Raw genomic sequence first — 22,849 nt, 5'->3', positions numbered from 1 at the left:
GAACAAGAAAATTTGGCAATGAATTTCAAAAACTTTGTTGTTAGTTGAAAGATAAAGGTTTTCCAAGAAAAAATGTAGATAGTCATTATCGAGAATATTTCCTCTATAGTAGAAATTAGCAGAAGAATGAAAGATAAAGGTTTTCCAAGAAAAAATGTAGATAGTCATTATCGAGAATATTTCCTCTATAGTAGAAATTAGCAGAAGAATGAAAGATAAAGGTTTTCCAAGAAAAAATGTAGATAGTCATTATCGAGAATATTTCCTCTATAGTAGAAATTAGCAGAAGAATGAAAGATAAAGGTTTTCCAAGAAAAAATGTAGATAGTCATTATCGAGAATATTTCCTCTATAGTAGAAATTAGCAGAAGAATGAAAGATAAAGGTTTTCCAAGAAAAAATGTAGATAGTCATTATCGAGAATATTTCCTCTATAGTAGAAATTAGTAGAAGAATCTCATCTACCATATTACATCTATATATTTAAAATTTAGAGAAATATATTTAAATAACGAAATATACAATTCATAATGATCTCTAAGCTGTATCCAAAAAGGTGAGCCATGAAATTTCAAAAAAATCTGGACTAAAATAATTGAGTAATGGGTCTCCTGAGTCTAACTAACAGACATGAAATATATGACGCCTCAGTGCTAACTAACTCCCTATACATGGTATATGTCTCAGCCTCAGTTATCCTTTCTTGTATGAGTAGAAGCGAGTGGGGACTGTGACTGGAAATAATCGAATCTCTGTGCGGGTCCGATAGAGCGTCTCGTGGCGCTAGGAGATTCTGACAAGAGAGGTTCATATACAGAAGTGCGGTTCTTTGGCTGTGTTATAGAGAGAGGAGCAAGATCTTTGTCCAAGGGGGATCTTGACTGAGGCTCTATGATTCCCAACGAAAGGATCGGCCCTCCCAAACGCTCTGCCTGCTGGAGTATGTTGATTTTGCTTGACCTATATGTGTATCTCAAGTACTTCAGTGCCAGAACAGGCCCCATTCCTGTTGCTATAATAAGCTGACATAGCAATTCGACTTTTGGTTAGCACATACGCCAAGTAAACTAATAGTAGTGCAAATCAATCTCATCTTCAGAGGTTGCATGCATACTGAAAGTAACGTTGAGCGAGAGAGAGAATGTTGGGGCAATCGGACAAAATGATATAATTGATTATCATATAAGCATGCAATAATATTTTGTATGTGAAATAGTGTTCAGATGAGTATGTCATTGTGGTCTATATAGTAAAGAACTTTAAAGGGCCAAAAAAAGAGGAAAAGAAGACTCACAATCATTGTAATCCAGTAAGACGGCTGCTTGCACAAACGAAACATTATTGTGTACATTCCTGATGCTGGGATGGCGCTAACAATCCAGTTGATGACATAAAAACCAAAAAGATTGCCCCATATTGCCAGGTGTTGCAAAATCGTAAAAGAACTGTAAACACCAAAGGAAAGTTGTGTCAATCAAACTCAAATATAGCAGCGTCAGTTAGCATGATGGTAGAATACAAACTATACACCTATAGTTATCAACGACCGATTCAACTACTATTTGCTTAACCAACTTAACGTTGGAAATAATAAATTCAACAAACTCGAAGTGCATTTTCCAAAAGCTTTAAAGAGGGTGTGGGGGGTGGGAGTAATAGTGAGGTCAGCCAAGAACGTAGATTTTTATTCACATGCTTACTATCAGCAAAACTTTGGTATTAAGCTACTCACTTGGTCTCCAATGCAACGACAAATGCCTGCAACCAGATGCATCCAGACAGTGCAACCATTGCTACCTCCTCCATCTCACTTTTCTCAAAAGCATAGGAATGTATGGTGATGACAAAAACAACAATTGCCTAGAGAATCAGAGTAGTATCAAGTACCTTATTAAGGAAAAATGAAACTTCCGCATTCTAATATATAGGTCAGAAAACAGATATGGGTTGTGGACTAAAAATAATCAACATTTGCTCTGAGGCATATTGCTAGAATAAGGTGTCACTTATAGTTGCAAGTCTTATGCATGGTACAGCCAAAATTATAGGTCTCACATTTCTATCTAAGCTTCATGCAAAAAAATACCCTAGTTCTTTCTTGATGGAGTATGAAACATTATAGTCATCACCGCTTGAACGTCCCCTAGGGAACTCTTTCTTGGAGTATTTAATCCCCAAATTTTGTACACAAATTAATTTATTTTGTAGAGCATGATTGAGTAACCATTTTATCCACTTTGTTTGATCTCCTCTATGTATATGTGTACACGAATGTGTTCTTCTTCTTTTTTTGAAATAAACACTCTGTATATCAGAAGATAAGTCCTCCATTCACTTGCAAACTTGTCAAAGTATGTTGTATACGAGAAAGAGAAAAGGAAAAAGGCATCAAACTCAAAAGACACTCACATGGAAAAGAGACCGCCCGAACCATCCAGCAAATGTGCTTGGGTTAAGAAGTCTGATTCAATTTTAGTTAAGTCAGTCAAAGTAGAAGAAGCAAGTAATAAAAGAACAGAAATTCATGAATGGTTATTTACTGCAAGTGCAATCTCTTGGAAACAAGTGAAATAGCTTTTAAGTTTTAAGAGAGTACGGAATTGAACCTTCCTGCTTGGCAATAAAATAGTATCTGGGGATGCTGCATTACAGTTCTTTCACTAAGATCTTTGTCGAGAACACTGACCAGAACCGGAACACTCGTGTAAAACACATTATAAGCCATCAAGCTGACCGAGTTGAACAGACTGGTTCCAGAGACACCTGAAATGAAAGAGGAACTGGAAGATTGTACTGTAAGCACACAAGGAAATCATATACTCCATTGCTCCTCAACTGAATGTATGTGAGCAAGTTAAAGAACTTACAAGATCTGAATAAAACATATCAACAACGACTTATAGAAGGAATATTGGGAAAGAAATGCTGTGCGGTTGTATGAATAGCGTCCATGCACAAGTATCAGTCTTTTCAAAAATCTGAATTCTGCAAGTGAAGAATATGGTGACATAAAAAAATTTAGTAAGAATATATTACTGTGAGTCCACTAAAACAAATGTCTGAAGAATTACTTGAATGCAAGTATGGAAACCTAAAACGTTAACAAAGATCTTACTTCCGATGCTATAATCAGCTGCCCTGGCTGCCTGCAGTCCTTCTCTTCCACTTATGCCAACCCCTATGTCAGCTTGTTGGATCATCCTCACATCATTTCCACCATCCCCAATGGCCAGAGTTCTGTAATCACATAACTTCAAAAGTTCTACCAGCTGAAAAAATAAATAAAATGAAAGTTTCAGTCATATCTTGCTAAAAAAAACGACAGTAAACAAGAGTAATAATGGTGAAATGGTTATTCCAGTTAGAAAGACAGTAATTTCAAAGAAAATAATTGTACAAAATTTCGGAACAAATACAGGGAAATTTCTTCCCGTGTGAACTGAATACCAATCTGTAAAATTGATTTTTGTATAATTAACGATTGTCATAAAAAGCAGTAATGTAGTATATATAAAAACCATTTACATGAAATAAGTATTAATAATATATAAAAAGCACTAATATAATAGAAATTCATTAATGTATGTAAATGTATGCACAAATAAGCATGGTTAATAATTTCTATTGGGGAAAGTGGTTATTATTACCACCTTCCATAGACATAATATTCTATTTTCTCCCATTTTTGTATAGTCACGAAGGATAAGTGGCGTGACGAGATGACAGGCGTCAATGTTTGCAATATGTAGCAAAAGCATATAGTCCTTTCGATACATTTTTCAAACTACTCCCTCCGTCCCAAGGAAGATGACCCCCTTCCTAGTAATGTGTTAGGTGGAGAATAAAGTAATAGAGAGTGAATAAAGTAGGGATAAAGAGGTTTTTAGTTTTAGTAATGAGTCATCTTGGGTGGGACAACAAACTAAAAGGAAATTGGGTCATCTTTGGTGGGACGGAGGGAGTACATTTTTGGACAGATTTTTCTTGCCCTACACATAAATTTGGGTAAGTATGGCGCTTCCATGATATTAGTTGCAGCTTGGATTGCAGATATATACTTTTCCATGGTAATTCAAAAATTCCATCTCATAAAAAATCTATGAAATCGTTAAAGCTAGAAAAATGTGACATTCTTTTTTAAATATCACTATATGTACTTGGTGTATGCATATAGTTTATTGTATTATCCACCAGAAACTAGCTAGAAGAGGAGTCACATACCTGAGCCTTCTGGGATGGAGTAACACGACAGCAAATAGCTGTTCGTGACAAAATCGCAAGTTCTGTGAAAGCTTTGCGATAATGCTTGAGGGCGATTTCAAGAGCCCAGCCATCAACAACAAAAGCTACATCCTGTTTCAACAAAATATCTCTCATAACATCTCTATTCCAGACACAAATGTAACAAGTGCAGATAGGGGCCCTTTGCTCCCCACATGTCTTTTGGTAAGAGAACTCCTAGGAATCTTTACTGGGTATAAAATGTATAAGATGCAGATACAGTTATAGACCATTTTAGTAACAACTCTTGACTTGACCATGCTGCTATCAGCGTATCAGTCACACATCTTTTACAGAATCACAGCTATTAGTACTTAACTGGAGATGATAGAATTAGGCATACCCTACGTTTTAATTTAACCACTTTGATGATATAGTGGAATAAACCAATTATATTTCATTTGGTACCAGGCCAAACTAAGTTTCAAAGCTGTGACATCTCTCAAATTCCCTCCTTATGGCTCATAGAAAATAAACTTGAAAAGGGATCAGAAGTGTAAATAAGAAGGAAAACTTTAGGATGCTTTTCCAGAAATGATAAGATTTTCAGCCAAGCCATAGAAAAGCTCCAGTCCTTTAATCATGCCAGGATTCCAGGATCAGATTTGCTAGCACTAAAACAGATGCAGGCTCATAATAAAAACATATGATAAATGAGAGAAGAAAGAACACAATCATATTACTAATATAAGGCATCAAATAATGTTAAGCTACAAAACCTACTGGTACATGTTCTAGAAAAGACAAAATGCAATACAATTTGCACATAAAAATAATATTCGTACATGTAATATGATAAAATCACTCAAAAGCACAAAACTAAGTTGGCAAAAGTTGCAGTTAATCTAGTTTCAGAAAAAATGGAAAAATCATACCTTGGGTTCAGACTCTGTGATTCTCGTAGTTAGCAAAACTCGCTCCAAGCTCCTACATACTTCATCCTCAGTTTTCCCATCAATAATCAGAAGCTGGCCTTTAGGCTCTGTTAATGATGCACACAGCAATTTGAAATACGAAAATTTAGTAGCAGAAAAAAAAAACTTTAGTTAAAGAAATGTCAGGTGGAGAAGGTCCAGCCACAGGCTGAGACAAAAAAAGAATCAACAAGAGTCAAGAGAGTACTATTAATACACAAGCTTGGATATGAAGCATCAGATTCAGAAGGTCTGAGGAACAACAGATGCTAGTTAAGAGAGACTAAAGTTGAAGAGCCATTTGGTGCTTGTTAATAACAAGCAAATGCAGTTAGTCCACTGCAAAGTTGTTTTTCTTTTCTTCTTGTCATATAACTGATTCCTTAAAGTCTAATAGAAAACATATATGACCTATCAGGCAAGGTTAATTTTTCTTAATACAATCACAAAGTGTTTTTTATGCACACTACCCAAAAGAAAAAAAGAGTATGAAAAAGAAGAAAGATTCCCAATATTAAAAATGGGCCACTCACCCCTTAAAAGGCCTTGTAAGGGGGGAGGGTTATCCATCCTTATATAAATGAGATAGGATCATCACCAAGTCGATGTGGGACAAGATTTAATAGTTTTAACACGCCCCCTCACGTGTGGACCAGAATGACACATCGGACTTCCATCACGTGAGTAGGCAAGAGAAGAGGTAAAGATATAAAATCCATAATCGACTTGGGCCCGCTCTGATACCATATTAGAAATGGGCCACTCACCCCTTAAAAGGCCTTGTAAGGGGGAGGGTTATCCATCCTTATATAGAGGAGCTAGGATCATCACCAAGTCGATGTGGGACAAGATTTAATAGTTTTAACACCCAACATGATTCGCTAAATTCACACCTCACAGAAACATGGTGTGCACTTCAGGAGAAAAACTAATTTTTGATAACCTTGCTGAAATCTTTTGTCTCGAAATCTAGAGTAAATAAGTCCAGTATGTGGTAAAAAAGTGAAGAAAGAAATGTGTTTGTTATGGCCAATCTGTAAATACTAAAAAAGAGTTACTGATAGTAGTACTATTTATGCAAAATGAATTTTGTGTCAGTTTGGAAATCGAAATAATTTTTATGAGTTTGCTTGAGTTATCTTTGCATATATGAACAATAGCAAGTATGAAACAATGGCAAATTGGAGAAGAAATAGAAATTCTAGATAGCTGATACTCCCTCCGTCCCTCATTAGTTGGCACCAATTTTTTTTTTCGTCCATCCCAATTAATTGGCACCCTTGCTTTTTACTACTTTTGGTAATGGACCCACATTCCAATAACTCATTTCACTCACATTTTATTATAAAATTAATATATAAAAGTAGGACTCACATTCCACTAACTTTTTCTACCCACTTCCACTACATTCTTAAAACTCGTGCCAAGTCAACCGGTGCCATTTATGGGGGGCCGAGGGAGTAGATCTCAAGTAACATTAATGCTTATAGAACCCAATTTCAACAATTTCCGCAATAATCTTCACGAATACCCCTTCTATTTTGTCCAAACTTCATTGAGTTGTCTTTGCATAACTGCAAGATTATCTGTTGAACGTTTCGTGATAAACCATTACCACAGCAGAAATATGTGAAGATGTGAAAAAGGATAACCTGGGGACACAAAATTGCAGGAAAGAGCAATTTGTATAGCTGTGTTCATCTTGTCCCCAGTCAACATCCAAAAATTTATTCCAGCTTTCCTAAGAGTTTCAATTGTCTCTGGAACACCCTCCTGCATTGTTACCAAAGTATAAGTACAGGTAAAACATTTTTCTCAGCAGATTACATATGTTTGTGACCAATCGAAATATATGTATATGAATATATTATATTATCATCAAATTGCAAGGTGTTTCATGAGCAGTTATTGTCACCTGTAGACGATCCTCTATGGCAGCTACACCAAGGATCTCAAGATCATGCTCTAATCTTTGGCAGACTTCAGCTACTCTCCACTGAAAAATAAAGTAAGTAGTGTAATTATAATTTCTATGGAATTCAAACAGAAAATTGACCCAATGCAGATTGTTGGAAATCTAGAGCAAATAGGAATCCAAGAAACTAAAAGCAGTATCTTGATTTACCTCTCTATCAACTAGAGTACTATTAGCCTCTTTAAACATAGAGGCCCATTCCTGATATTCTCCCTCCTCTAATTTACGCCAAGCAAGGCACAATGTTCTCAGACCCATTTGAGCATACTGTTCTACAGCTTCGGCAAAAGTCCTAACCTGTTGCCCTGACACAATCTATCTGTTAGATATTACAAATATTTCATCCTACTGAAAAAAAGATAATTTAAATATGGACAACACCTACAGCTAATATTTTCTCAGGAGAAAAACAAGAAACTTGAGGATACAGATCAAATGCATCCAACATATTGTGCATACATGCCAAGAAGCTTATAGACCAATATAAGAGAAACAAAAATCAAATCAAATGACTTTGAGACTCACATGAAGGATAACAGTTTAGAAGAGATAATTTATGCATTTTGCTTTTTAATTTAGCATGAACCAATCATAGAGAGCAAGGAACAAAATTATATGATGCACGCAACCTATTTCACAAGCCAAACTGGCTTTCCTAGCTGAACTAAATTCTAACCATAATTTCAGAACTCGAAAGGGCTGAAATTTATAGATCAATCAACGCAAAGTTTCCTACAAAATTACTATAGCCAATCGAACAACAATAGTACCCATGGAAATAAAAATGAGATTACCAGAATAGGTAAGAGGAAGAATAGTTTCATCTGCTCCTTTTGACAAGAGAAAGATTTCTCTACTTTGGCAGTCCCGAACCACCACTGACATTCTTTTCCTGTCAGATGTGAACTCCAGAGTGTCTAGCACTTCATATCGCAATGGAGATGCATTGAAGTTGATATCTGCAGTCAGGAAAGCTTATAAGAATCTCATGCACAGATTATTATCAATCTTTAACTTTCCCAATAATCCTTTACAAATTGTACACTGAAAGGGAAATGAGACCTATTTCCTGACCTCAAACTTATAAGTTCACAACGACTAAACTAATACATGATACAAAAGCATAATATATATGTGCACGTGTGTGTCTACATGTTTGCTACAGATAATCTTGGAGGCTAGGCAGGAGGACCCCAAGCCCATCACCCATCCATACCCTGATAACATCTACACTTACCAAGAATATTCCCATTTTTATTTTCAAAAATCATGCGCAAACGGGAAGCAGCACATACAAGGGCTTCTTCATCTTGGGATAGTGCCTTGTATGAAATTGTCCCACTTTTGCTGTACACAGTCACAGAAAATATTCGGCAGATATCACTAGAGGAGAAAATAACTATTCAAGACCAGATTTAACATATAAGTTGATATAGTCACCTTCGTACAGGAATAACAGTATTGCATATGGCCATAACTTTGAGAAATTTAATGACATCAGCAGACCCAATGGATACATCATTAAGCAGCTGGGCATCTGCATATCACAGAATCTGGGTATAAATGTAAGCTACATTATGAATAATACTAGAGATACACCAGGCCTCGGCCAATTAATATTTTCACTTAAGCTGACACTATGCCATCACGAAATCTTTCCTACACTTTTTGTTATGGAAACTAAACCTATTGTCAGGTACTAAATCTGAATGCACTTTATGATGACATCTCAAGACTCATCCTTCTATTTTAGTATCGTATTCGCATTTCCTAAACAGGTTAATGTTTTTGCAGATGAAGTAGTAGCAGAAAGAAACCTAGGTCCACTAACTAATCAAGAAAAGCCTCAAACTCAAAAATATTCTGTCCGCTGCAGCTATATATGTAGGTTACAAGGTTTCAGTTGCAAGACTAGATGAAGAATCTAAACTTCAATGCATGAGGAGAATTAAAAGACTGACCTGTCAAGGCATCCCCACTCTCATTCCCATAGAATCTCCCACTTATGCAGCATCTTTTAAAGATCATTTTATTTTCAGTGAGAGTTCCTGTCTTATCTGTCAATATATATTCAACTTGTCCCAAGTCCTCACTGATTGCTGTGCTGTCAACAAGAAAAAAAAGAAGTAAATCAGAATTGCACATATAACAGTAATTACAAGTGCATTCTCAGTTTCTTACTTAGTTGCATTGGACCGAATCCCTGTTTCTGGATCAACCATCTGGTCATCCCAATCTATAAATTTGGCATACAAGCTTTTAACTAGATCTAAGGACACCTGCAACAAAGACCATTCAACAGTCCTAAATATATTCATATATGTTATATAGACATGCAGCAACACATGTTGGAATTCACATAATGAAATACATTTATTCTTTCTAGTTTCTTTTAAGCATAAATATACAAGTATAGCTTTAGACATAAGCATCAATAACGAAGTGCAACTGCACGGCATCAGAACCCCAATCAAAAGACATGACAATAAGATAACTAAAAAACTCAAAAGCTTACCTTTATGGATATAGGAATCATGATGGAGCAAAGTAGTTCAAATCGAAGCGGGATGACCAGAAGCTCATACCAAGGACCTTCTTTTGGATATTGAACATACCATAGCTACAAAAGATGGATCAAGATGTTTACATCAGATGCTAAAAAGAACCCAGGCATAGCAAAGGTGTGGCATGTTAGCAATGTATATAACAGATTTAAGCACCCTAAACATATTAGTTACATAGATTAACAATATGATCATTATCTTCATCTAAACAATTCCTTGAACAAAAAGTCACCTACAAATATAAGTTCTATAACTATTTGCTTCCACAAAGACATTCTTCCAGGATTCCCATTAAAGTTTCCATTCTCAGGCATGCTGATCTAATAACTTAAGAGCAGGAGCAAGAACGAAATTTGACAAGCTATTTAAAGAGATATACCTTCCTCCCTTCTGTGTCCTTCCAAACATTCCCAGCTATGCCTAGAACAATGACGACAACTATCTGGAAAACGAATATTGCTCCAGTCAATTTGTCAATCATGGCATCTACAGCTGTAAGCTTTGGTTCAGGTATACCCCTACACATGCCCAGCTTGGTTTGATTGCCTGAAATTAAAAATAGATAGAGACTTACGCCAGAAATTACTTCGATCTCTGACTAACAAAGAAGGTAAGTAATACAGCTTGCAGAATTAAAATGTACAGCCAAAAACTTAAGAGCTATGACATTGGAACATATAATACAAGCAAGTTCAGGTATGTGACCAGATAAGAACAATGAAAACCAAGCAGAAGTGAATTGTACATCTAACAAATGTTTCTTTAGTTAGAGCTTAGAAGTATGCAGAAGCCGCTTTCTTCCCATTGACAGATATGTCGAAATCTTATGTACAGTGGACTAAAAGCATGTCACAGTCGCCTTTTAAACTATGGGGCCAGCCAATGCCACTAAACCCAAGGAACCAACTATATTTGCACGTATATTCTAGATTTTTAATTGTTTATCTTTAACATTTAATATACTTGATGAGATTTAAAAACAAAGAAAGACAAGTTAGACCCAAAATATAACTCAAGTAAACAAAAAATTATATAAAATTGCTTCCTGAATCATAAAACAATTTTGCAGTATGTCCTTATAAACATGTTTGTCTCATACTCCCTCCGTCCCATAAGAATATGCACTCTTTCCTTTTTAGTCCGTCCCACAAGAATATGCACTTTCTAATTGTGGAACTCTTTTCTCTCTAATGAGGTGAGACTCATTCTCCACTAACAATACTTTATTTACTTTTTCTCTCTACCTCTCTCTTACTTTATCAATTTTGTATTAAAACTCGTGCCGAACCCAAAGTGCATATTCTTTGGGGACGGAGGAAGTAGTAAAGAGGAAGACTCTAAAAGACGGATGAAAACCGAGCAATGGCTACACTAACGAATCTTTAGCTATACCGCATATGCCCCTGATCATCACCACGCATACATGGTAGAAATCACTAACCAGTAGCTACTTAAACTATGTTTTATCAATTCCAATGATGCCATGACCTTTTCTACTATTTGGCATCAATAGAGAAAGGGTATGTCATTCAAGAAAATGAAACAAGTATAACAATATTGGGTTTAGGTTTAGATGCCTGAAGGTATACAAACTTACCCGTGTACACAGCAACTCCACATGCCCATTCTGTGTTCCTTAAGTAGCACGATTGAAGAAGTGTGTTTTTAATTGTCAAGGGGAAAACATCATTATCAAGAAATGGAGGAAACAGTCGCATGTTTGCATCAAACCTCCTAATATCCTTATCTGGACTGGGACACTCAATTACACCCTGGAACATGAACAAGAATTAAACGATGTGTCTAATACAGTAAATTAATAATTCAAAATATACAAACGTCTTGCCTTGATTTTGTGCAACAAATCAACATCTATTCCCATGCAAGCAGAAGGTATCGACCGTGTCTTTAGGTCAGTTTCTCCATCTAGTGCTGCTGTCTAGAAGACAAACACATCATTATCATCAACACGTCAGGTGAACATACACATTCAGTTAGATTCTCCCCCCAAAGCATAGAAGCAGATAGTACTGATTTGATTGCCATGGTCAATTTACAAGGATGCCACACACAGAGGTAATTTTGGGGGAAAACCAGGGAAAATTTCATTTTGTAGATTCAGAACTAAAACAGCCCAAGGCATCTATCCTTTTAGATTCAGTTTTTTGGCTGCAGAAAAACCATTTGATAAACTAATACATATAGAGATTCTTTCAAATAGATCTCATTCAAACATGGCTAACAATATGGCATCTATTTTTTACTTGTATATTTGTGACCCTCACACAACTCTGTTTCTTTCTGTCAAACTGGATTGAAAATCCTAGGCAAAAGACCACCCGACTTAACATTACTTATATAGATTAGTCACAGACCCTATTTCCACTTTGTGCTCATATAAATACTTACCACAGTGAATAGCTTAATTTCTTTATAAAGTTAATCATCGCAGTTAGTAGTAACTGTAGAAACTAGTGTTGCAATATCCAGAACATATGGTTCCAGTATAGCTGCATAAGATAGATGTGATTGTGTATTGTCCAAATTCGACAACAACCCTAGGGGACAGATTAGGGATGACAATTTTTGGCACGACACGATAACACGACACGAACCCGCACGAAATTAATGGGTATGTATCAAAGCTTATTGGGTTCGTGTCCTTATCGTGTCGACACGATAAGGACACGAAAATTTCGTGTCGTGTTCGTGTTACACGTTAAGTATACTATAATATTATTTCGTGTCATGTTCGTGTCGTGTTACACGTTAAGTATATATAATATTTATTTTATTTTTATTTATTTTAAAATTTTAAAAATTTAAAAATTTAAAATTAAAATTAAAATTTTCATATTAGAAATAATATTAATATATTATAATATTATTATTATAGTGTTGTTATCGTGTTGTGTCGTATATGTGTTGTTATCGTGTCGTGTTGACACGAAGTGGTTCGTGTCGTGTTCGTGTCTGAGGGTAGCGGGTCGTGTTCGTGTTCGTGTTTGGAGTTTTCTTAACGGGTCGTGTTCGTGTTTGTTGTTATCGTGTCGTGTCGTTATCGTGTCGACACGATAACGACACAACACGCACGATTTGTGTAACACCCCGACTTTTTGTTTTTTTTGTTTTTAATTGTCTTGGAAGGAAGTCGAATATTTTAGCCGATTTTTCATCCACGATTCTTGTAGTAAAATAATATACTATACATTTTGGGCCTATAGAATTTATTCAATTCTTTTTGAAGAAAGCCCTTTGTTATGAGCCCAAGTCATTTATTAAATTTTCATGTTGGGTCACCTTGATTATGCAACCCAATCATCAGGATTTAAACGCCAGATTAGTTTCACAAATTTTTTCTGTTCCACAAAACCCGCAACAAATCGGTTTCTACCTCCCCTTGATTCCATAAAATCGGTTTCTACATATATATCTCCCCATGATCCCACGTTCATCACTCCCAATCAACTTCATTTTGTTTCACCAGTTTCAAGCTTGAGAGTTTCAGAGAGAATACGGTGAGGCGCTATGATGACGGCGGCGTCGATCCTACACCACCATCGGGCAGTAGCATGGCGGCAGAGAGAAAAGAGGGAGAGATAGATAGAGCTGACGGAGAGGGAGACGACGAGCAGCGATGGGGCAGCGAGAAGATGAGCGATGGCACCCCAGCGAAAGGCGAGGGTGGCGCCAGAGTTTGACGACGATGATGACAGGGGTGCGACTCAGGCAGCGCTGAAATTTCGGTGAGAAGAGAGGGAACGCAGCAGCGAGATCGATGGAGAGATGGAGGATGAAAAAGAGGGTGAATTGGGGCTGCTTGGTGGCGGAGGATTTAGAGAAAAAGAGAGAGAGACGGCGGTGGCTTTCAGTTCGGGAATGACGTGAAGAGAGGAGAGACCGGCTGACGGAGGAAGCAAAGCAGCAGTGCCGGCGTTGGGTACGAACAACAGCGCTGCACCGCGACAGCAGCAGTGTTGCGTTCTGACCAGGGGAAGTGCAGCCTTACCTTCGACCAAGAGAGGAAAAGAGAGAGGGTGCGAGGCGGTGGAAATGCAGCAGCGGCTGTGCTGCGAAACGGCGACGGACAGCAGCGGTGTGAACGGAGAACAGAGTGAGATGGTTTCGGTGATGCTTAGACTTCGGCTGATGGCTGTCTCGATCAGGAGCAGCAACGGCTTACCCGGCGGCAATGATGCCGACAACATTTTGACAGCAGCGGCGCTGTGGCGGAGATGAGGGAAAGATAGGGCGGTGATGGCGACGGCAGCGCTCAACGGAGAGGACGGCAGCAGCGCTACGCGCGGCGGTGCAGAGAGAAACGAGGCAGTGGGGCCATGACAGAGACGATGGCTAGACAGAAGGAGACGATATAGAAAAGAAAGAAGAGGCCGATCTTGAGGAATTGAGAGAGAGGGAAGAGATTAGAAATTTCTCCCATTCTGGACTCTCACGTAAGGTGAGAAAGAGAGAAGGTCTGGGCCTTTGTTTTATTTAATGTTTGGGCCAAATGATTTATATTAAAGTTTTGGGCCTCCTGTTTTAATAAAGGAAATGGATTGGAGTAGTTGGGATGGGCCAATTTAATTAAATGAAGATTGGGCCGGAGTACACTAAAACAATGGGCGACTTCACGCACACTTTTCGAGAATGGAATGGAGCACAAGTTAAAGCTTTAAATGAACGAGGTGGGCTTTCGAACTAAAGTTTTCAAGAGCTTTCGATTTAATATATATACCGGTTTGAGCATCATTTTATGTGACTGCAATTATTTAAATTCCAAGCATGATGTGAAATTTGTGATTAAAGTGAGAGTATTGAAAGTGATGTTATGTGATAATATGTGTTGATTAATTGAGTGATATTGTGATTTGCTCGACTTGTTGATATGATGTGAGATGATGCTCGACCTTGACAGAAAAATGATTTATGTTTCTACGTTTTATGAGAAAAATGAAGTTTGCAAAGGGTATGTCATGCCATGTTTTTGTTTTGAGAAATGCCTATCTGTTTGTTTAGCAAGGGAGATGTCCCTACTAGACCTATTGAAATCGAGTTCGGGTCTGACTAGGGAGTGAGTCCCTACTCAGACTAGTGTACACCATTGGGGATCGTGAGCCGTCTTTTGGGTCGGCCGATCTGGTGATCGAGTTTGCGGCCACATTCTCGTTTCACATGTTGTTGATGTTGTTGATGTTGAGGTTGTTGAGATGATGATGTTGAGGTTGTTGAGATGATGAGGTTGATGATTGCTTAGTGGAGAGTGAGTCCCTACTATGAGTTTAATCGAATTCGGGTCCTAGCAAGGGTGCGTCCCTACTTGGACTAGTGTACATGATGAGGACTGTGAGTCATCGAATGGGTTGACCGGTTTTTCGTGCTCGTGGAAAGTGGCCCCCTTACACAGCACTCTAAAGAACAGATATGGCAGTTTCTTAAATAACTCAAGGAAAAATGGTTGTGTTTTTGAAATGATGAGGAAAAGGATTTGAGGATGAGTTGAAAGTTTGTGCTTGTGAAATATTTTTAGTGTCTTGGGCCTTTTCAAACTAAAATCCCGAGGTCACTCAATGGCGGCATGACATAACTGTTTTATAAAATTGTTTTGACATTTGTTCACTGAGTAAATCAAGTACTCAGCCCTGCATTTGTTTTCCCTATGTGCAGGTTGAGCGGTGACGAGTGCGGAGGGTGTTGAGCATAAAAGTGAAGAATGTTTATCAAATGTCCAGAATATGTTGTGTCTTCATACATAGCAATATTCTACTCTCGAAATGCTTCCGCTGAGTTATTGTCTTTCTTTTGAGTTCTTGTATTGTTGAGATAATATTCTTTTGAGTTGTTGATTGTTGAGATACTCTGATTTTAATCGAGCTATAACTATTATTTCAAGCTTTGGTCGAGTTGTGTCTTTTTCCCCTTTCTTCCCCGCTTCTTTAACCCTCCCCTAGTCGCGATTCACCGTGTTTTCTATCCTTAGAAAATGGGGCGTGACAATTTGCCACCCCTAGGACATATTAAATTCTGGAAAAGATCATCTGTTCAGTGAAATGTTCGTATTGGAATACAAGAACCAAATAGTCAGTATGAGCCTTAGAGCGTGTGTGTTTCTGTCCCCGGAGTGATGAATATCAGCATTTATTATAAATAGGACAATAAATTCAAACACCTCATAATAAACAAATGAACCTAAATAGAGAGGGGGTTAGAAAATTTACCTCCACATAGCAAAACCCTTGTGGATCAGCTGTGCCAAGTAACACAAGATCACAAGGAACTTCATCATTTTCACGGAGCCATACTATGTTCCCGATACAAATATCTTGGGCTTGAATCTAAGGAACAAAAGTAACATTGGCCAGATATGAGAAAGCCGAAGGGATAAGACAATCATATAGGTTGAGAAAAATCAAGAAGCATTCCTCTAAAAAGACAATTCACTGCAGCAGTGACTTCTAAAAAAACATGTAATTTATGTTCGTGAAGACCTCTTGGACACATGACATGAATTGGTTGCAAGCAATTTCTATAAGTAATTACATAATAAACATTTTTATGCCAACATGTCCAAATGACTAGTAAATGGAGTATAATGCAAGACCACCACCCCCTAAATGTTGCCTAACGCCCTTTTATGCATATGCATAATGTTGAACTGGTAATATCCCTAACAGAAGTACATTACAGACACTTTTAGAGAGAGATAAGTACAAGATAGCCAACTAAAACACTACAATATTGAGAGTGTGAACCCCCACCACCAAACAAAGTCCCGCCCATTAATTCCCCTTTTTTGATAATTATGAAATATGAAGGTGAAAAAGACTTTCACAGCTGAAACCATATTTCGGTGATCTGCGTAACTCATAACAGATGCTGGATGGAACTGTAAAATAAAATAGAAGAACACAAAAGACCATCAGATGTAGTTTACGTACAAGCTTTCTGATACCCTGCCTCACAATCCAAACTTCTTTTTCATTTGCTTTTTTATCTGAGAGATATCTATTGTAATCATCCCATGCTTCTTTACTTGCTGAGACTGCAAATATGAATATAAGAGGACCCCAAGTACTTGCAGGATTGACAGGAGTGATGAGGGACCAAAGTTGAAGGCAGGCAATCAACAAAAAGTATTGATTCATAAAACGGCTGCAAATAAAAGATAGAGCTCACATTTAATAAAGGAGGGGGATGGAAGATATAACATTTAATACACATGCTGTCATCAGCGTTGATTGAAAATTGAAAGTGATTCGTTAGTCAAAACCATAACCATAAATCGCAGGTGAATAATGTTAAAATATATCTCCATGATCCAGTGAAACAAATGATGCAGTGAATAAAAAAGAAGTACAGTTTGCAGCAATGACGGAAATGCTACAGAACTGGCTAAGAATTATATATGTTCATGTATAAAGAGGTGGGTTTGACTTTTCCACACTAAAGACCAATACCAGATGAAACTTAACTCAGTGGTACACATGATTTTATAGAGGCGATGTAAATGCTAACCTGAATTGTTCCCATAGATTTTTGGGGAGAAAATTCCAGATGGTATACTTTCTATTTGATATACGATTGTCACAGTAGATATCTTTTGCTAGATTTTCATCATTTATGTATACATATCGCTTCATGGTAACTCAATTGCATGTGTCAAAGTAACACCAGCTCACATCAACGCAAACATGAATCGCAGGGACACTCAGTGTGCAGCAATTGCCCTATGAATTTCAGAAACTTGTACACCCTGCAATATGCCTAAACTCTTATTAGTGCTAAAAGAACAACGGAATAGTGCTAAATAAAAAGTTGAAAGGATGCAGATAAGTCCTCCTAAAGCTCATTAAATCATCATTATAGAGCTACAATCCAGCCAAGTCAGAGCTAGAGCAGTTACATGCACGCAACTTGGAAAATTCTTAATACTCGCAATTTGCTGAGCTAGACTCAAATTAAACGAATTCAAACAATTGCATTCACTAAAATAAAAGAAGAAATGAAAGGCTAAATATACAAATGCTTGTGCAAGACCCGATCGTTTAACCAATACAAAAAAAAGGCACTCGATAAAACCATGAGGGTGAAATCTGAGATCAGCGGGTGCTGGTGCCCTGTAATTATGAAGATTTGAGGGGAGTGAATGAAAGGGGATTAGCAACAGGAATAGTGAGTAGGAAAGCATTCGTTGTTTCTACTTGTTAAACGCGGCGGGGAAGAGGTGTAGCGATGAAAGGGGATCATCGGTGGCCATATACATGTAAAATCAAGCAATTGACTGATATAGGGTTCTTACCTTTTCTGCAACTGTATTAAGAAAAGCAAAAGGCTATCTCAAGCTCTAATTGCTCTCCTTTTTCTGCTGTTGGAGAAATCAATTGCAATTTGCAGCCAATGAAGAAGAGGTTCATTCGTCTCAAAGAATAGGAAGAAGACGATGAGGACCCAGATGTTGAATATTTTACATTACCAAAATATGGTCTTCATCGGCAAAATGTTTTAAAATAGTGGAATTATGTGTCATCAAAATATTAAAGTAAGTTAGTTCCCCAAAAAAAAAGATTAACTACATAAAAAAAATAAGTGTGATCCAAATTATTGAAAAAAAAATCTATAAAGTTTTGGTTAATTTTTGTTAATCTCAAAACTTTACTTTATAATTTAATATTTTTTAAATTATTTTATTAGATTTAAGAAAAAAATTATGTATGATGTGGAAATCCAAAATATATTCATCCAATCTAGTATTATGTTTAATTTTATATTTATTATTTAAACTAAAATTCATAGGTTTTTGAGTGATGTATAAATATGCACAAAAAAAGCATAGATTTCGGCTTCACAATTTACACAATCAACGTGAGAATTGAAAAAAATAACAAAGTTTAACATAATTAACTACTCATATTTTAAAGTCACGGAGTTGACAAGAATTTGATCAACTTCCATTGATATTCCGATAATTTTACCTTTTCATAGCAATCTTTTTTTATGCCTCTTTATTTTATTTTACAAGCATGTCAAAAGTATTATTACTCCTATTATACATTTTATTTATCTTTCTGTATTAATCACCGGCATACTTATTTTTTTATGATAAATTGTGACTCTATCTTTCACTCAAAATCGCGATATCGACAGAGATCGCCCAACAATTTAAAAGGATTTAATGATTAGACCTGTTAGTCCCAGAAAATAAATTGAATCATTCATAAATGGAGTTTGTCCAACTAAAAGAACTCAAAAAGTATGAAATTTATTGTGTTAAGTTTCAGTGAGTGCATGCTTCAAAACTCAAAATAGATCAATGAAAATATTTTAAAAGGACAATTTAGTGCGATAGTTGTAAAAAAGTACACATGTTTGATTCCACACTTCCAGTATTTTCCACTTCAACAATCATCCAAATTTGGAGTTCTCCCATACATTTTCATCAGCTTGCAAGAAAAACTTATCTATGCAGATGGGAAAAATTAATAGATACTACAACATACTCCTATATGTAAAGCAGAATTGAAGAAGATGAAAAGAGATAATTTCATCCTAAACTAGAACTAATACATCCACGAGAGATCCCGCTTAAAAGAAACCGAATCAGCAGCTCCTTCAACGCCCCTATGAGATATCTGTGGACAATCATCCACAGCCAAAACCTTCAACTTACCCGACCCCACGAACGGCTTCAACCCGTCGTCGCTTACCCCAAGGCATTTGCTGAGCTTCAAGACTCGCAGCTGAGGAAACTTTGCTGCAAGCTCCAGCCCCTCATCTGTAATCTCCTGGCACCTTGTCAGCTCCACCATTTCAAGATGCTCTGCACTGCAAAGAGCTTGCATCCCCACGTCATCAAACGAGTACACGTGATCCAGAGCAAGCTCCCTCATCGGGCACGTGAGCACCACCGTGAGGATCCCCTGCAGAGAGAACGAGGAAATGGAGGGGAAGTCACCATCGGAGAAAGATAATCTCACGGACTCAAGGCGCGAGCAGTTCTGAGCCAATGCTTCCAGGCATTTGTCTGTTAGCCTTATGGAATTGGTCATCAGGAGAGGGAGTGAGAAATCTGATGGCACTCGGAGTGAGATGGACCGGAGGCTGCTCCCTGAGTTGCGAGCCAAACCTATAATGTCGGAATCCCTCACCCCGACACACATGTCTAAGTGAATCTTTTCCAAGTTCCGGCATTTCCCCAAGACGCAGGCAAGACCTCTCCCAGGGCTGATGATGCCGTTCACCAATATAAGTTCAGTCATCTTGTCACATGGAACCGACTGCTTCTGCCACTGATCCACTGCTAGCCTGTCATAAACTTTCATGTAACGATAATTTGCATCCACCTCAAATTGCAACCGTTTCAATCTTTGCCAAGTTTGCCCTAATCTAATGAGATCGCCTTCTCCAATCGCCCTGCAATTCTTGATGCAAAGATCTTCAAGCGTCTCAAGCTTGCCAAGATACTCCAGCCATTCCATTCTGGTGATATTGAGACAACGAATGAGGTGCAGCAATGCGAGCTTCTTACATCCCACTACCACCGATAATATCCCACATCCACTGATTCTCGGAGTGAAGACCAACTTCAAGGCAGAGATATTAGAGCAGGAAGCCAAGTGAGTCAAACCAGCATCAGTGATAAAAGTGCAATAACTTAAGGTAAGATCAGCGAGACGAGGACAGCTAATGGAGAGATTATAAAGACCTCGATCATCCAACTGTTTCCCTAACTTGGACATCCAACCCGAGTAAGAGATTTCAACCTTTTCCAAATTCTGAAACCGGTTGCAGAGAGAAACCAATGCCTCATTGGCAGGACGCAAGCCACAGCCAACGCGGATAGATTTCCGTTGCACATTGTCCAATTTGTGGAGGCGCTTACATGTTAGAGATATAGCACTTTTATCCACCGTTGTGTTTAGCCTCTCCAATATGTCCCAAGCTACAAGGTCTGGTAAATCATCCATGGATACTGGATTTCTAGGGTATCATCTCATGAGCAAGCTAACAACAGATTGCGAAAATAAATAAATAAAAAGGAATAAATTATCGGAGGAGAAACACAAAACTGATATTGATTCTTACGATTTTAAGCAACCATTCACTAAATCGACCTTTATAAATTTGTTGATAGAACTAGAATAATAGATCAAGCAGAATTCTTCCTCTGTGCATAAATCACATGCTGCAAACAGAAGATTCCTCAAATTAGAAAGCTAAAGCAAATAGAAATTCATGAATCAGGCAGAAAACTCGCATCCTGTGAAAATGCAAATGGAAGATGATGACGATGACCAATATATGAGAGAGGACGATTCTGGCGAGCTAGAAATTAAACGGACTGCAACATCTCCTTCGAAACTCAGATTAGAAGAATAAGGAAATCAAGCATTCATCTATGTAAATGACTATCATAAGAGATCAAATTAAACAAATAAATCAGGGTTGCCGACCTACCAAATAGTGTTGGAAATCAAATGCTCCGCCGCAATAAATAAACGAGAAGAAGAAAGAAGAAATTACAGGAGTAAAGGCAAAGTTAGCGCCAGAGATAAGGATCGCAAAAGAGAGAGAGAATTGGGCGAGAAACACAGGCGACGGCAAAAATGGGAATTGGATAAATTTAAGTGGGTCCACTCAATTAGATTATGGAGTGTATGTACTTGTTTGAGTGAAAATGATTGCTAGATATTTTGGTGCCCCGGACAAGGTCGGAAATTTGCAAGACGGTATGATTGCATGTTTTAAATTATTTCACTTCTTTAACCTTTATCACTTGCTTATTTCTGAACTTACCGAGTAACTCATAATTTTATTGTTTTAATTCGTTAACAAGGTGCGCGATAAAATGACAACATATCTTAAAATAATAACATACCATCATTCCTAGCAGGGACGGAACTTGTAGGATAGGGGGCAAATTTACATATGAAAGAATTTTACACTTTTGAAGAGAGGCATTTAGTAGAAGATTAAAAGAAATTAATTTAAAATAGGTATATAAATACATGGGATGGAAAACATGAGGTGGGGCAATTGTCCCTCTTCCAATACATGTACATTCGCCCATGATTCCTAGCCAATCATTTGTACACGTGAACGAATAATAAGTTGTCATGTGGCAATAAAAAAAATGCTCAAGTACAAAAATCTCGGCCAGCAATATACAACACTGTATACAACAATTTTTTCCCGGCCAGCAATATCCAACACGTTATATAATAATCTATAAATTGTTGCATAGCATTTATAATATTGTTGGATATGTGGTGTCACTTTAAGAGGTGTTAGTCATTTTAACACAAACCTTCGTTAATATTCATAAATATTTATCACCTATTATTGTACTTCCACTATTTACATAACTACATAAATCATACTTTATTCTTTTTAATTCGTTCAAAGAAATAGAAACTCATTAAATGTTTTTAAATTACATCAATTCTAAATCTCAAACTGAATTCGTAAAAAGAAGGCAGAACATTAAGGTAGTGTTCGGTTTCCAAGATAAAAATCCTCGTCCCATTTTAGGAGTCTCGGTTGAATTGGGTGGGAGTTTTAAAAAAGTGTTGGAGTTTGTAGAAAATGAGTGTGATAATGGACTTTGGGATCCACTTTTTGGCCATGTTTTATTCAAATTTTATCCTCTTATAATGAAGTGTTAATTCTACCCTTGGATAATTTAAATGAAGGGTAATTAATTGTTAGTTAAGTGGAAAGTGAAGGGTAATTGTTTTGTACAAAAATGGAATGGCTTAACCGGTACTTTTAAAGTGGGACACCCGAAAGTAGTAAATCGGGACTTTTAAAGTGGTACGGAGGGAGTACTAAGATACCATATATGGTTGAATTGTGAGATTATTTTAGTCATAGGTAGGGGGTTAGCTATGACTAATTATCTCATGATTATCCATCTAGGATTGAGTTAGAGGACTAAATCTTATGAACCAAACACACTACTAATTTAATCTCGGATACAATCTTGCAAACCGAACACCCCTAAGTATTCAGAAAATTACATTAGAAAATGATAATTATTAGTTGAGACACCGACATATGCTCATACTTCTATTAAATATTGTTGGAGTCAGGTGTAGATGATTTGATCACGTATCAAC

The 22,849-nt window shown here is 37.2% G+C and overlaps 2 protein-coding genes across 5 annotated transcripts; both read right to left on the bottom strand.

Moving 5' to 3' along the window:
• Positions 1-480: 480 nt before the first annotated feature.
• Positions 481-18,214, bottom strand: ALA2 (aminophospholipid ATPase 2). 2 transcript variants are annotated; one of them, XM_048114225.2, is made up of 25 exons: positions 18,034-18,214; positions 17,250-17,498; positions 16,673-16,886; positions 15,953-16,069; positions 11,581-11,673; positions 11,332-11,506; positions 10,114-10,280; positions 9,686-9,790; positions 9,352-9,449; positions 9,132-9,274; positions 8,611-8,707; positions 8,408-8,517; positions 7,965-8,129; positions 7,321-7,475; positions 7,111-7,191; positions 6,848-6,968; positions 5,157-5,263; positions 4,222-4,353; positions 3,116-3,269; positions 2,868-2,985; positions 2,607-2,780; positions 2,410-2,461; positions 1,733-1,860; positions 1,295-1,445; positions 481-1,022 (listed from the first exon to the last, which is right to left on the bottom strand). In XM_048114225.2, the coding sequence occupies exons 2-25, from the start codon at positions 17,372-17,374 to the stop codon at positions 690-692; spliced, it is 3,315 nt and encodes a 1,104-aa protein (XP_047970182.1). In that variant the 5' UTR covers positions 17,375-17,498; positions 18,034-18,214; the 3' UTR covers positions 481-689. The 2 variants fall into 2 exon arrangements, with proteins under 2 accessions (XP_047970182.1, XP_047970183.1); XM_048114226.2 differs by having other exon boundaries at positions 17,250-17,487.
• An 866-nt stretch (positions 18,215-19,080) lies between these two features.
• On the bottom strand, positions 19,081-21,354 carry LOC125215702 (RNI-like superfamily protein). 3 transcript variants are annotated; one of them, XM_048117207.2, is made up of 3 exons: positions 21,189-21,354; positions 20,846-20,916; positions 19,081-20,735 (listed from the first exon to the last, which is right to left on the bottom strand). In XM_048117207.2, the coding sequence occupies exon 3, from the start codon at positions 20,696-20,698 to the stop codon at positions 19,292-19,294; it is 1,407 nt and encodes a 468-aa protein (XP_047973164.1). In that variant the 5' UTR covers positions 20,699-20,735; positions 20,846-20,916; positions 21,189-21,354; the 3' UTR covers positions 19,081-19,291. The 3 variants fall into 3 exon arrangements, with proteins under 3 accessions (XP_047973164.1, XP_047973163.1, XP_088922730.1); XM_048117206.2 differs by having other exon boundaries at positions 20,817-20,916; positions 21,189-21,353; XM_089066604.1 differs by lacking the exon at positions 20,846-20,916.
• Positions 21,355-22,849: the final 1,495 nt, after the last annotated feature.

The sequence above is a fragment of the Salvia hispanica genome, chromosome 3 (assembly GCF_029641045.1).
Source record: "Salvia hispanica isolate PSC_SH4W2 chromosome 3, Shi_PSC_v1, whole genome shotgun sequence".
Taxonomy (NCBI): Eukaryota; Viridiplantae; Streptophyta; class Magnoliopsida; order Lamiales; family Lamiaceae; genus Salvia; species Salvia hispanica.
The sequence above is the reverse complement of the archived record's forward strand: the minus strand, read 5'-3'. Positions and strand labels throughout refer to the sequence as shown.